This window comes from Meles meles, chromosome 18 (genome assembly GCF_922984935.1).
Source record: "Meles meles chromosome 18, mMelMel3.1 paternal haplotype, whole genome shotgun sequence".
NCBI classification, from domain to species: domain Eukaryota; kingdom Metazoa; phylum Chordata; class Mammalia; order Carnivora; family Mustelidae; genus Meles; species Meles meles.
The window spans coordinates 11,106,376-11,120,820 of NC_060083.1; the positions used below are offsets into that span (position 1 = coordinate 11,106,376).

At 65.0% G+C, this 14,445-nt stretch overlaps 2 protein-coding genes across 4 annotated transcripts in view; one reads left to right on the plus strand and one right to left on the minus strand.

Moving 5' to 3' along the window:
• The first annotated feature begins 2,796 nt into the window (after positions 1-2,796).
• Positions 2,797-6,380, plus strand: PIMREG (PICALM interacting mitotic regulator). Of its 2 annotated transcripts, none has more exons than XM_045986123.1 (4): positions 2,797-3,106; positions 4,178-4,437; positions 4,891-4,986; positions 5,583-6,380. In XM_045986123.1, exons 1-4 carry the CDS (start codon positions 2,813-2,815, stop codon positions 5,647-5,649), a joined length of 717 nt encoding a protein of 238 aa, XP_045842079.1. In that variant the 5' UTR covers positions 2,797-2,812; the 3' UTR covers positions 5,650-6,380. The 2 variants fall into 2 exon arrangements, with proteins under 2 accessions (XP_045842079.1, XP_045842078.1); XM_045986122.1 differs by lacking the exon at positions 5,583-6,380 and adding an exon at positions 5,417-5,557.
• Positions 6,381-6,544: 164 nt separating this feature from the next.
• The window catches only part of PITPNM3 (PITPNM family member 3), a 58,335-nt gene continuing 50,434 nt past the window's right edge, over positions 6,545-14,445 (minus strand). For both annotated transcript variants that reach the window (XM_045986464.1, XM_045986463.1), the window contains exons 18-20: positions 13,804-13,987; positions 11,570-11,698; positions 6,545-10,466 (exon numbers count right to left, since the gene is read on the minus strand). In XM_045986464.1, the coding sequence (XP_045842420.1) occupies positions 10,164-10,466; positions 11,570-11,698; positions 13,804-13,987 (616 nt within the window). In that variant the 3' untranslated portion in view covers positions 6,545-10,163. The remainder of the gene's footprint in view (positions 10,467-11,569; positions 11,699-13,803; positions 13,988-14,445) is intronic.

Sequence of the window (14,445 nt, forward strand, 5' to 3'; positions counted from 1 at the left end):
CTCTGCTAAACTGCTGCACGCTAGGAGAATCTACCCTGCCCCTGCTCACGTGGGGGTTCCCACACCCCTTCGCCACCTTCCTCCTCCAAGGACGCCTCCCTTGCAGCATCTGGCCCAGTGTAGGTTGCTTCCAGCACCTGCCATTCCAAGAGGTCGTGGGAACTAGCAGGAAATTCTGCTGTTGGCCAGGGAGTCCCCCAGGACAGGGCAGGGCTGGAGCCCCTCCCCCTCGGTCCTCCTCGGCAACAGAGGCACAGGTGGGGCTGGACCCCAGAAAGCCTCTGCCTGGGAATGGCTTTGCCCCTGTCCCTGCCACCGCTTCACTAAGAGCCTGCCCCCCTAGGGATACCCCCCTTTCCTCCCCCGCCTGGCCGGCTCTGCTCCCCACAAGGGAGAGTCTCTCATTCAAAAGAAAACGTTTCCTCCTCCTCCTCATTGTCGTGGACACCGCCTTCCTTTCTCCTGGGCTGGCGGAGATGGGGACCTTCTGACGGAGGGGATGCAAAGCCCCACGTGGGCGGGGGGGGGGGCGGTCAAACATCCCTCCATTCACGTCTGACCCTGAGGAAGTCCTGTGATCAAAGATTAGGCATTTGGGGTGCAAAGCCGGACACCCAAGATTTCGGTTCCTGATGACTCTGCACTCCCGTGTGGGGCCAGCCACTTCAGCCTTGGAAATCTGTGCTGTCATCCAAATGCGAATAAAAATAGCTCCTCCTTGGGCCGCAGGGCAGGAAGCGCACTTGGCTGGGGTCAGGGCTGGGTCTGCGCGGACTGTCCTCTGACCGCAGGACACAGAAGGGAGCAGCCTGGGCAAGCTGAGACGTTTTCCGCTGTCCCGCGGCCGCGCGGGGGTGTCTGCCCAGAGCACATCCAGTTTAGTTTTCCGGAGAGTAAGGGCCCTCACCTTCCCCCTCCTGTGTCCTTGGGGAAAGGCGGGAATCAAATCCTCTAAGTGCCATTCACACGCCTGTCCCCAACAGGCCACAGCTCAGCCTCCACGTGGGGAAGGCAGGGACAGGCAGAGCCGTGGTCAGACAATGAAACAGCAAAGCAGAACACCCCAGCCCACTGCTCAGAGTCCCACTCGTTTCCAGAAACTTGTCTCACACATCTGTGAGCTGGGTGTCCGACTGTGGGCGCTGGCCCCTCCCCAGGAGTCTCCCCCCACACGCTCAAACACGTTCTCCGCTCCCTTAGCTCATGGAGGCCCCAGCTGTAAATGCCACGACGCAGGGGGACTTCACTGTCATTTTCTTTGATTATTGGTACTTCGGTTCATGGACGCCCTGTCTCTCCCCACACGCTAGATCTGAGGAGTGGGCGCAGGGACCCTGGTCCCCTAACTGAGGGCCACTGGGGCCCACCGAACCTCGCCCAGCCTGTTTCCTCATTTACTCCTAGGCAGCCCTGAGGGTCCAGTGAGGTCATCACATAAGGGCTCGGGGGGCACACCAGCACCTGTGGCGCGCAGCTCCCCCCCATCCCTCCATCCCCCCCGCTGCGGGGAAGGGGGGTCCTGAGCCCCAGGCCTGGGTCACCCAGCTCTGTCGCGGCCCAGGGCCGAGCTAAGCGGAAGGGCTGGGGAGCCAACGGAGACGGGCCGGAGAGAGGACGCGCTGCATGGCCGCGACAGAGCTATGGGGTGGGGGGGTGGGGGGGTGGGGGGTTGAAGCTCGTAGTGAGGAAGCCTGGGGTGGGGGGCGCCCTGGCCCCGGGGTCGCGGGAAAGAGGAAGGGGCGTTCCAAAGGGCGAGTTTTGGAGCTTGTGCAGTTGCTGGGATGGGGGAAGGCCTCGCCCTGAGGGGGGCTGGATAGAGGGGGGGGGGCGGGTACCCTGCTCTGGCCCCTCCTCCAGGATCTCCCAGGTCCAGAGTGCGGGGGCGCGTTTGGGGAACACAGGGCAAGGGCTGGAGAGGGACACACCCACGCGGGAGCTGGCAGCCGTGAGCGCTCCGGGCAGACACCCCCGCGCGGCCGCCGGACAGCGGAGACAAAGGGGCGGCCCCCAGCTGCGCCCACCCCCGTGGAGACAAAGGGGCGGCCCCCGGCTGCGCACCCCACCGCGGGAGCCGGGCGGTCAGCCAATCGGAGGGCAGCAGCCCCCCCCCCCGAGCGCGGGGGCCAATCGGATCCCGGGCGCGGACGCGGTGCGCGGACGCAGCCAGTCAGCGGCGAGGACGGGCCGAGGGCGGACCCGCGCGGAGATTCAAACCGGCGGGGTGGGCGCGGAGCGGCCCGCGGGGCGTGCGGGGCGTGCGGTGGGCGCGGGGGACTGTCGGGTGAGTGCGGCCCCGGGGCTCGGCGGCGCTTCCGTTCCCACGGGACCGGACGGGGCGGGGGGGCTCCGGACAGGACGGGTGCGCATGCGGGGCCGTCCGGGGGCTGCAAGACTCAGACCGGAGAGCTGGGGGGGCTACGCGGCTGGAGCGCCCCGGGCCCCCGCGAGTTCGCCAAAGGGCGTCAGACACGGCCGCGGCCCAGGGAGGTCGGCGAGGGCCGGTCCTGCCTCCCCGCTTGCGGCAGAGAGCCGAAAGGAGGCTGGATGGAAGACGGGCGCGGTGGACACTGGCAGACAGGGACCACAGGACTGGCGGAGCGGCCTGTCTATCCTCCGCCCTCCTCTGCGCCTCTGACCTCTCTTCCAGGATGCACCTTCCTTCCCGCACCCACAGCTGCCAGGGGCCTCCACACCCAGCCCCGGCTGCCTTGTATCCGTGGGGCCCGGGGAGGGTAAGGGGGCTGCCCTGCTGACCTGACTTTTGACCTCCTCCGCAGGTTCTGGTGGACAGAACAGTCTCTTGGCCAGGCAGATGGCTTCCGGGTGGCCGGGCGTGGGGACCTCAGTGCGCCGGACACCGCTACAGGACCAGGAACAGCTGGAGGAGGAGAACCTGCCTCGGCCTGCAGCCGGCCATCCAGAGACCTCAGGCGGGGCCCTGGGCTCCCTGTGCAGACACTTTCAGAGGAGGCTGCCTCTGAGAGCCGTCAGCCTCAACCTCGGGGCAGGGCCCTCCTGGAAACGCCTGGAAAGCCCCGGCCCAGGGCAGCACGGCCTCCAGGCTGCGGCTCGCTCTGCTAAGAGCGCCCTGGATGCTGTGTCCCAGGTAAGGCCGGCGTTGTTACCTGTCCATTAGCTCAGGCTTCCGTGGCGCCAGACAGCTGATGCCTCCAAGGGCCGCTGTGAGGAGGAAGAGCAGACGAGAATAGGTGCACAGTCCAGAGGAACCAAGCCCCACAATGGCAAGAGGCCAGAGCTGCATTGTGATGGGATGACACGCAAGGGTGTAATGGGCGACTCCACAGAACCACCCAGGAGAGGGGCAGCAGGAGGGGGGCATAAGGCAAGCAACATAGTGTGAGTCCCTCTCCAGAGCTAGGGGGAAGCCTGGGTGTGGCCAGAGGGTGGAGAGCAAGGCTGGGAAGGGCACCCAAAAATGAGGGAAGGTGTCACCCAGGAGGGACAGAAGCCGTGAGGATGGACCGACCCCCAAGGAGAGAATGGGGCCGGTCGTCTTCTTGGGGTCTGACTGGGAACCCGAAATCCCCAGACATCCACTGAGAGGTCCTGAGCCAAGCGTTAGTCTGGTCTGTAGGAGCTCCAGCATGGATTTGTCCCTCAGGGCTCGGAGACAGAAAATGAGATGGTCGGCCCTCGGCCACACCACCTGCCATATGGAACTCGGGTCTCATTCTGACCTCTGGCCTCTGGCTCTGCTGGGGCAGACGTTCTGGTAGAGAGGAGCCGGGCGGGTCCGAGAGACCTTGGAGCTCAGGCTCACTGCTGTAGGTAGTGAGGAGCCCCAGACGGCTTCCGAGCCCTTGGGTGTCCTGTCAGCCGGCCCGGAGAGGACTGCACCCATGCACAGCATGAACTGCTGGGTGAGACCAGGGGCCGGTCCTGGGGGGGAGGGGCAGGCCCGGTCTCTGGGCCTTGTTGGGAGAGTCAGGGGCATTATGGGCCCTGGAAGGGACTTGGGTGAATGCGGACTCACTCCCTGTGGCTGCGGCAGATCGGGACCCGTTTCCCAGGGGCTCGTCCACACCCCTCCCCCAGTCCCCTGAGCTGCCGGTGTCTGCGGCCGCTGGCAGGCCGCGGGGTGGGAAGTCCCGTCGCGGCTCTCGGGAGAGTGCCCCTTGGCAATGGTCATGCTCACCTCTCCCTGCATCCGCCACAGAGAATCCAGGAGTCCTGCCACAGTGGTACCAAGTGGCTGGTGGAAACCCAGGTGACAGCCAGGAGGAGGAGGAAAGGGGCACAGAAGGGCCCCCGGCTGTCTGGAGCTGCCCCTGCCTACACGGCCCTGGACCCATGGGAGAGGGACGGTCCCCGACTCTCTGCCCGTGGGGGCCCACGCACCTACCCCCTGCGGCGGTCCAGGAGGGAGGCGGCCCTCCGCAGCCCCTACTCCTCCACAGAGCCCCTCTGCTCCCCCAGGTAAGAGGGGCAGTGCTGGGGCCCCCTGACGTGAGCTGGGCCCCCTCCTGCGGCTGCCAGGGGCACCCGGAGCTGCCAGCAGCCGCGTTCCCCACCTCCACCCCCTGCCAGCCAGGGGCCTCGGGAGGTCCTCCAGGGCCTCAGTTTCCCTATTTGTCAAACATACGAGCCAGATGAGCCCAAAGCAAGTCTAGACGGCACCTGGAGGCCGAGGCTCCGTTCCATGGGGGCAACGGCAGGGCTGACCTGTCTGCAAGGTCACCTGCCCTTGACCTGGGCCTTGCGCCTCTGTTCTCTGCCAGGTGCTCCAAGCTGCACCTGTGTCATTCCTGGGGGGGGGGGGTCTGGGACAGGGTGTTCCAGCCCCCTGGACATCACCCCAGTCCAGAGTGGCTTGGGAGGGGCCCGTTTCAGGTTCCCACAGGTCGCCAGAGTGGCTTTTCCCTCTTTCAGCGAGTCTGACAGTGACCTAGAGCCTGTGGGAGCAGGACTTCAGCATCTCCAGCAGCTGTCCCAAGAGCTAGATGAGGCCATTGCGGCAGAAGAGAGGTGAGCCGGCATTTCTGGGGGACCTCTTTGCCCCTGGTTCTGTCCTGCTGTGTGACCCTGGCCTACCCCTGCCCCTCACTGGGCCTCCCTCTGCTCATCTCTAACGTGAGAGGGACAAAACATGTAGGGCCCTGGTGCCATGTTTGTCCATCACCTGGAACCCCCCAGGCCAGGAAAGACCCGCCCTTCCTCCGGCATTCCCCATGGCTGCCCTCTCCTGCCTGCCTGTGGAGTTTCTGGTCTGTCTGCTCAGGGCCCTGGAGGCAAGCCTTGGGTCTGCAGCTGCCCCAGCTTGGGGCCAGTCCCCCATTCATACAATGGCCATGATGGGCTCCTGGGTGGGACCCAGACAGCTCCGGTACGTGGCGGGAGGTCCCCTCCGAGCCCGCGGCCCCATCGGCCTCTGTCTCTCCCGCCTTCTCATCTTCAGCAGCGACATGACGGACATGACCGTTTCTCTCATCCGTGACTAAGGACGTGCCTGCAGGCAATGCCTTCCTCCCAGACATCTTCCCTGGGCTCTCCTCCTCCTCCTCCTCTTCCTCCTCACGCACAAACAAGTGCACGAACAGAGCCTTTTCTGGAAAAACCCACAGAGCTGATGAGCTCAGCAGAGCCAGGAGTGTGCGAGGCTTCCCGCCTGCCTGGAGCCAGAGCCGCTGACCTCACCGACCCTGTCACTAGCAGAGCATACCGGCCACCTTCCAGCTCCTGGTTCCGGGGGGACGATCACGGCGCCCCCACTTCCCTGCTCTGAGTACAGAGGGCGCATGAAGGGAACTGTGTATTGTGGGAAGCAAGCCACATCCGACCACCGTGCCCTCATGCCAGGGTCCGTGTGTCCCCCGAGCTCCCAAGGACGGCCCAGGGGCCACTGCTAACAATGACCTAGGTAGAGGCTGCTGGGGGGTGCCCTGCTCCTGACCTGGCCACATCTGGTTCTGCCCTTGACCGCCCGCCCCAGCCTGAGAGTCTCGTGGGGAGAGGCTGGGGTGGTTCACTCCCCTCCACTTTTGGGCTTGGAAACTCACCCCACATTTTGTGGCCACGTCTACAATGGGAAGCCCGGGCAGCAGAGGTCCTGGGGGTCCCTGAGCTGTGCGCCCAGGAGGTGGACCTTTGAGGAATCAGCCCCTGGACTGCCCAGTTCCAGGGACCCTGGCTCCCGTCCCCATGCCAACCCCTCCCCCGAGCCCCGAGCCCCTGGGCCAACAGATCCCTATTTATCCGCAGCACAGGGTACCATGAGTGTGCGGGGAGGGGTAGCACTGGTCAGTGGCCATTTCTGCTGTCGGCAAATTATTTAAGAAATCTGCCTTTGTCATTTTACTCAAACTACCAGTTGATTTCTCTGGAGATAACGATGCTTTTTCATAATAAAGACTCTGCCTCTGTGACGTCTGTTCTCTGTGTCACACACACACATGCACACCCCACTCAGGGCAGCGGGGCTGGGCTCCCCTCATCCTCCCCAGGCCAAGCTGCCGACCCCCAGCTCGGGGGACGGGGAGCGAGGAACAGAAATGGTCCCTCAGCTTTGCTCAGGACCAAGAACACCTTAAAGGCAAATCAGGTTTTTATTTCGGTGACAACATTCGAGAGTTAAAAACCAGCTCACATCAAAATCAAGACCAGTTTGTAAAAATCATTGAACTCCTTAGTGCTAGGCGTGGGTCTGGTTAGAAATCTGATATTTTACATGTTCTCTAACGGATTTGTACAAGGCAGCCATGAGGAGTGGGAGAAACCGTTTTCAGCACAGAACCATCCCGCATGGGTAACACTGACTCACACACTGAGGAACAGCCAGGCCACAGACAAGGTCAGACAGGCTGCCCCTGGCGGAGTAAACAAATAGAAATGGACAGTGGGGTCCCAGGGTGGGGGTCCCCGCGAGCGGGCTGTTCCTGTCCTGCCCCTCCTTGGTGTCACTGGCTGTTCTTTGTCCCAGCGAGGGTGAGGTCAGACTCCACGTTCCTGCCCGGCCCCAAGAGCAGGACCAGGCCAGGCCTCACTGCTGCTCGGGGACCTGACCCTAGCTGTGATTTTTACGAAAGCTCCCCCAAGCCTAGAAGGAGGGAGGGAGAGAGGGGTGGTTTCTTTTGGCGGAGCCGAAGAGAATAGGTTTCCAGAGCACGTGGCACCCAAACCCCGGGAATCGGAATCGGGGGACATTGGTTATTTAAGGCGGGGTCAAGTCGCGAGGCTCCTCCGAGGTCCGGGCGCCCAGGGGCGCGGGCACCAAGGCTGGGCGGGGTCATCGGAGCAGAACCAGTGCCATCTCGGCACCTGCTGCCACCAGGTCCAGTGTCTGGCTTTCTTTTACAAATGGGCACCGCACTCTGCCTGCAGGACACGTCGGGGCGCAGACTCGGCTCCCAGGTGGTAGGACGAGGGTCTCCCTGCTTACGGGAGCCCAAGCCCCAGCCACCTCCGGCATGCGGGGTCCACACCTGCTCTTCCCCGCCCCGCGCCCAGACAGGAGGCCATTCACCCGCACGCAGGAAGAGTCGGCTTCTTGAAACAAGTGTTCTGTGGAGCCTCAGGGAGGAGTCGCGAGAACGTCCAAAGAAAACCCACGATGCCCGAGAGCGGGTCGGCAGGGCGCACCCCGCGCCCCCTGCAGGAAGAGGGCGCGGAGGAGGGCGGCAGGCAGCGCGGCGGCAAGGACAGCCCCTGGGTCGGGAAGAACAAACATGCCACAGGAGAGACGAGGAGCTTTGGTCAGGCGGGAAGAGGGGCGCCCGGCCCCCCGGGAGCGAGCGCACCGGGGACTGGAAGGGTTCTCTGGAAAACAGCCACACCGGGGTCGCAGAACGGCTCCGGGGAGAGGCAGGGCCCCCCTCCAGACAACAGCACCACGGGGTGCTTTTTTCCTCTCCGATTGGAGTGGATGGACGCAACAGAACAGGACGCTGGTCCACGGGGCGCGTGTGGGCTGGAGTCGCGGGGAAAGCAGGGGAGCCTCCGGCGCAGAACCCCACTGCGCCTGCGCCCCGGCTTCAGCGTCGCCGGCGCGAGTCCTCCGAGCTGGCGACAGGAGGGGGGTGGGCTCCTGCCCGGTCCCCCATCCCAGCTCCAGACCTGCCCTCGGAACCCCGCTCACGGGATGCAGTTTCCCTGCGGGGTCCTGGCGCGGCGGTCTCTGTCTCCGCCTCTCTGGCTTCCAGCCCGGGGGTCGCAATGCAGAGAAGGCCGAGCTCCCGGAACGACTGTATCACCCACATCAGTAGTTCCGCGAAGAGGACGCACGTCGGGGAGTGGGGCCGGCTGCCCGGGCTCCGCCAGCGCGTGCTCTGGAAAGGGTGGAAGCGGCCTCGCGGAGCGCCCCACGGATGGAATGTGGACGGAGGGGTGGCCCCCGCGGACCGCCGGGCGGCAGGGCCAGAGCGGGAGCTGCCCGAGGCTGGGGGCTGGCCGGGGGAGGACACCCTGCGGGAGGACCGCGCCCCTGCACCCCTGCAGCGCTGGAAGAGAATAGCGTCCAGGAGCTCGGGGGATGGGGGCTGGGAACCGGCCCCCTCCGGCCCCAGCGGGAGGCCTGCTTTGCCCCCCCCGCAATTCACAGGGGGGTGCCAGCTCTCCCCACCAGCAGCCGCTGTCAGGGAGAACGCCGGCCACGCGGGAGCTGTAAGAGGTAGACGCCGAGCGGAAGCGACACGGGGCCCACGTGGGTGCCTGCTGCGGACACAGACGTCTAGGCTCCGGGGCAGCCCGGCAGGGCACAGCCCTGTCTGGAGGAGCTGAGCCAGCTCCAGGGCGGCCAGAGGGTGCCCCGAAGCAGGCCACGGCCGCCCATGGGGACAGCAGCTGGGGTGCAGGAGACCCAGGCCCCCTGCAGGGGCTCGCAGCAGGATACCTCGGGCAGGCTCTGAGGGGCCCCCCCACTCTGGGAGCCAAGCCCTGCCAACCTCAGGGGATGAGCCAGGAGGGTAAGGGCACCAAACCCAGCGGAGTGGCAGGCGGAAGCAAAGAGAATACAACAGTTTGAGCCAAAATCACATGACCCCCAGAATGCCTGGGTCTCAGCTCTGTGCCCTCCAGGAGCCAAGAGGAAGAATCAGTCTGAGCAGAGGTGGGGAGGGCGAGTCAGATCAGTGCCCTTGGGGCCATGTCCCTGTTCCTGGGACACATGGTTTGGGCAGCAGTGGAAAGCAAGCTACCCGGTGGAGCAGGGAGCCCTTCCCAGGTTCCTGTCCCCATCCCCCTCCCAGGGGCTTCCTGTGAACTGGTGGGGTGCTCGGAGCCTGCAAGGGGCCCCAGAGCCCCCCTCAGGCTGCGTGTAAGGGGCACACCAGGCTTTGTGTAGTTCCAAGTGCAAGAAAGCCCAGGAATCAGAAACCCACACCAGTCTCAGCAGGGAGACCCACCCAATCCCATATGGAAGGCAGGCCCAGAGAGGGCGAGCAGTGGGCTCCAGGTCTCACAGCCAGACCAGCTGGGCCAGAGCTCATGGCTGCAGCCTCACGGGGGAGGGCGCCAGGCAGGGCCCTGGGAAGAGGAATGACTGTCCTCATGGGGCACAGGAGAATGGTAACAGTACCGAGGACAAGACGGGGACAATGGACAGCCGCAGGAGGACAGACCGTCAGCACCAGACTCCGACCCCCCAAGGCCCTGGGCAGACACTGCAAACACAGGAGGACCCAGGGGTATCCTCTCACTCCCAGAAAGTGGCCACTTGGCCCCAGGAAAGCCAGGAGGCCCAAGACGGTGACCCGGGATGCGACAAGGAGGATGGCGCCACTCACCCCTCCAGCAGGCAGCCAGAAAGCCGTGCCTGCCAGGGGCCACTGGTCCCCGGTCTGGGGGCTTCTCCCCTCCCTGCCCGGCACCTCCAAAGCCTTGGGAACCCAGCAGGATGGTCAACTCCTTCCAACCCTCCTGCTCCAGGCAGGCTAGCTCCCCAGGATCACACCCACACCAGCCCTGACCCAGGCTTGCGGTCACGGGCACCGCAAGGGAGGCAGCCACAGCTGCACACAGACCCTGGGATCTCCCCCTTGTGGCCCGGGAAGCACCCCCGGGCGCGACAGGGTCCCTCCCCGCTCTGGTCGGACACTGCTGGACAGACACGGGAGGGAAAAAGCGGGAAAAGGCCCGTCTCGGGGAGCAGCAGCCCCTCCCAGCCCGCAGGCAGCCGGCAGGGTCCCCCTGCTCTGCACACAGCCCGGCCCTCAGGGCACCGACTCGAACTTGGGGGGCCCGCGTGCCCAGGTGAGCGCGGCCAGGGGCCGCTCGTGGTCCTTGTCGGACTCGGGCTGGCTCTGCGCCCGCTCAGGCTTGGGGTTGGCGGGCGGGTCGGGCTGCTGCACGGACATGGTGCGGCGCAGGTGGTTCCGCTTGCGCAGGAACTCAGGCTGGGCGTGCAGGCCGAAGCTGCCCTTGCGCAGGACCATTCGCGAGTTGTTCTTCTTGGGGCGCGAGCGGTGGCCGGCCTCCAGCGCCGCCAGGTGCGCGGCGTAGCCCTCGCTCAGAAACTGCAGGGGCGGACAGGGGGCAGGCGTCAGGCGGGAGGGGCCCCGTGCTGCCACCGCCCGTGTCACCCTGCACGCCCTAGCACGGTCTCCAGCTTCGCCGTGGAGCCTGGTGGGAACAGGGAGCTCACCACCCTGCCTGGGCTTCGACCTCCGAGCCCTTCCATCTGCACCCGTGGGGCGCACCAGAGCTCCGGATTCTTGATCGGGATCGGGGGGAGGCCCCCATCCTTGTCGCGTGCCACCGAATCCCCCAAACACAAGGTTGTCCCATCACCCAGCCCCTATCCCACGGACCTCTGTCGGGTCTTGGCCCCCATAGTGGCCTTCTAGCCCATCCCCCCACCGGGTCCTCAGACCCCAGCTCCCCAGAAAGTGGTCTGCAGACCAGCAGCAGCCGCAGGACCATAGCAGGCAGAGTCTCCAGCCCCACCGGGACTCCAGAGTCCAAATCTGCATGGGGCAAGCCCCCAGGACGGGTGTGTGCATCAGAGCCAGAGAAGCCCGCCTCGGTTCCCCCTCTGCGTGGGGCACTGTCTCTGACCTGGTTCCCACCCTGGGGGTGCCGTCCCTGGCCCACATCTGCTGGTCGCCGTCACACCCCACGTTCCAGGGGATCATCACCTTCCCTTCAGTCCCCTCCTTCTCCGACCTGCTCTCGGTCCCTGGGAGGGCAGCACCCACCTGCTGACCAGCGCCAGAAAGAGGCTGAGCCAGGCCCTGCATCCCCTGGAAGCTGGGGCTCCTGGTGTCACCCCCAACCTCTGCAGCCAGTGCTCCTCGGACCCCAAGCCCTTCCTGAACAAGTCCTTCAAATTCCCGAGAACCAACCTCACCCCCGTCTTAGCTGTTCCTTCCTGGGGGGCCACCACCCCGTGTTCCTTGTCATGCATTAGGCCTCTATGTTCCCTCTGCCCCGCTGGACTGGATGAGGGGACACCTGAGTCCACCCCCTGTGCCCCACACGGCGCCTGGTCCCGAGCACGTACCCACTAGCGCGAGCGGAATGAATGAAGGACTAGGGACCAGAGAAAAGCATTAGCGGTCTAGGATGCCCCAACCGGCTCCCGCAGGCCCCGCCCAGCCGCCCCGCCCAGCCACCCCACCTGGCACTGGGTCTGGTACTTCTTGGCCGGCCGGCCTACGATGAAGATCTGGGAGGGTGGCAGCCCCAGCACGCTGTAGACGGAGATGTCCTTGGTGGAGCCGTAGGCCGCACTGATTCTGATGAAACACTGAAACACAGGCCAGGCGGCTTCACCTCGCGCCAGGGCGCGCCCCTGCAGAGCCGCCCGGTCCTGCCCGCCCTGCACCCTAGGCCAGCTCCTGGGGAAGTCGGGACCACAGCTCTGCAGACCCCACTGGACAGGGCATTAGGGGACGTGGGGCCAGGACTGCAGGCCCGTGCTATCTGGTCCCTGACCCCCAACCTGTGCCGTCCACAGGAGCCCGGACTGCACTGTTCACCGGCTCCAGGTCTGGCCACCCCGGGAGACACTCGCCCTCACACTGCTCGCTTTGAGTCCCCACACTGGTCCCACCATGGCTGGGGACAGCCCACTGACTGCCTGGGCCTCCACCCTGCCTTCTTCAAGGACAGTGGCCTCCAGCACCAAACCCAGAACTGCCTCTCTGGGCTCTGAAGGTCCCAACCCCACTCTGCCCCCGCTTTCCTCCCAGTCACTCACAGCTTCACCCCTCATGGGCCTGGGCCCCTCGTCCTCCCCTCACACCGTCCCCCAGAACAGCTCCAGGGTCCACCTTCCAGCTTCCAGGGGCGAGGGGACCGCGCAGCTCTGGTACCACATCCTCTTCCTGCCGCCCCCAGAAAAACTCTGCCCAAGTCCCACCCCCCCACCCTGGCTGCCACCAGCCCTGGGGAGGACTGTACCCCACCTGTGCCCCAGCTATGAACCAGTGAGGGGCTTCCTCAGCTGGGAGGGGTGCCCCGTCTGGCCCCACCCCTGCTCAGACCTGCTCTTGCCAGCAGGGATGCACCCCCACCCAACCACCACTGGGACCAGACCCTTCCCCTGCCAGAGTCCCTGACAGTCCCTGCTGTCCTCTCCAGCCCACGGCCACCCCCTGGATTCGGGTCATCCTCGCCCTTGTTGGCCTCCCCACCTCTTGTTTGTCTGACCGTGAAGGGAACTTTCTGCAATGCTTCAGTCACTGCCGCTGCCTGGCTTTTGACCCTTCCATGGCTCCCCATTCCCCTCAGCAGTTTATGGTCGGCCTGGTTTGCAAGGGTTTTAAGGCTCCTGATGACCTTCAGACCTCTGGTGACCTCCCGGCCTCTGGTCCTGCTTGATCTGGGCCTGACCCTGTACACAAGAGCCTCTGAGAACATCTTAGGCTCCTGTCTACCTCAGTGCCTTTGCACAGGCTGTTTCTTCAGCAAATTCACACTCTCGCTTCAGGACTCAGCTCAAAATGTGCCGCCTCCTAGAAATCCTCTCTGCCCTCCCCAGGCAAAGCCACATCCGTCCTCCTTGCCGAGAGGCCTGTGCTCATCGTGGACCACGAGGCTGTCAGTTTACCTGTCTTTTTTCCTCTGGATCAGGAACTGGCAGACTTGGTTGTGAAAGCCCAGACAGTAAGTGTCGTAGGCTCTGCACACTTGTGCCCAGCGTGAGCACCGCGTAAGCAAGGGACGCAGCCGCACTTGACTACAACAGTGTTTACGGGCGCCGAAATCTGCGTTTCCCGTCCTCGTCACATCATGAACCGTGATTCCCCTTGGGATTTCCCCCTAACCACTGAAAACTACGGAAACCATTCTTAGGTCCAGGTCCATAGACAGAGGCTGTGGGTACCCTGAGCCCTGGGCCGCTCTCCATCAGGGTCTCTCCGAGTACAGAATGGGCCCCGTGTGCTGTGTCTGATGCAGGAGGGGGAGGCAGAGCGAGCTCCTGTCTAAGGGGCTCCCCGGGGACGCTGTGCTGGGGCCTGAGTCCCACCATGAGGACCACCCTGGCTCACAGTGCAGGGAGGAGATCAGAGCTCGGTGGCCCGAAGCAGGACCCAGACGGAGCAAAGCAGCCACTGAGGTGTCCACTGAATGAGTAACCAGGCATGGAGACAAGAGTTCAGGCTTGGGGGCAGGAGATAAAGGTGGAAACGTGGGACTCTGGGATTGTGGGCGAGTCACCAACCATCAGGGAGTCTCGCTGTCCTCATGGGCCCCCGCGGACAGCACCCACCGCGCCGAGCTGTGCGGGCTCGCGGCGAGGTTCACGGATGCGCTCCGCACCCAGGCGCGGGCTGCAGGCGGAGGGCGGAGGGAAGGAGCGCGCGGCAGCGTCTGGGGTGTCGCCCCTCTCCGGCCGCGGGGACTCACCTCCTGCACGAGGTTACGCAGGAAGATGGCCTTCTGCCGCAGGGGGTCGTGCACGAGCCCATCGGAGAAGAAGATCATGCCCTGGGGAAAGTTGTGCTGGGACAGCCAGGACACCACCCGCTGCTTCTGCATGTCCGGCCGGCCCGTAATGTACAGAATCAGATAGCCCAGGTCCTGCCAGTGCCTGCGGGCGCATGGCACATAGGTCCAGCCCCGGAGCCTGCAGCCGCCACGCTCCCCACCCGCCTCTGCCCGGGCCAGACCCCACAGCCTGCAGCCCCTACACACCCGACTGTGGCCCCCAGCCCTCCCAGCCCCCACCCCCCACCTGCAGCCCCCAGCCCCCACCCACCCTCCCACCTGCTGTCCCACCTCCAACCTGCAGCCCCCGCAGTCCCCAGCAGCCCCCAGTCCCCACCCGCACCCCACAGCCTTCCTGAGGAGACCCCAGGAGAACCAGGGGGAAGGATTCCAGAGTCACAGGAAGCTGAGCCCCAGAGTCCCGGACATATCCCAGATGGCCCACAGGCACCACAAGCCCACAACCAAGCTGACCCCCACTGCTGCCCCCTCTGCTCCTGTCCCCTTCTCCCAGGGGCCTCTGATGGCACTCACTTTTCCTAGTGGAGACAAGCCAGCTCT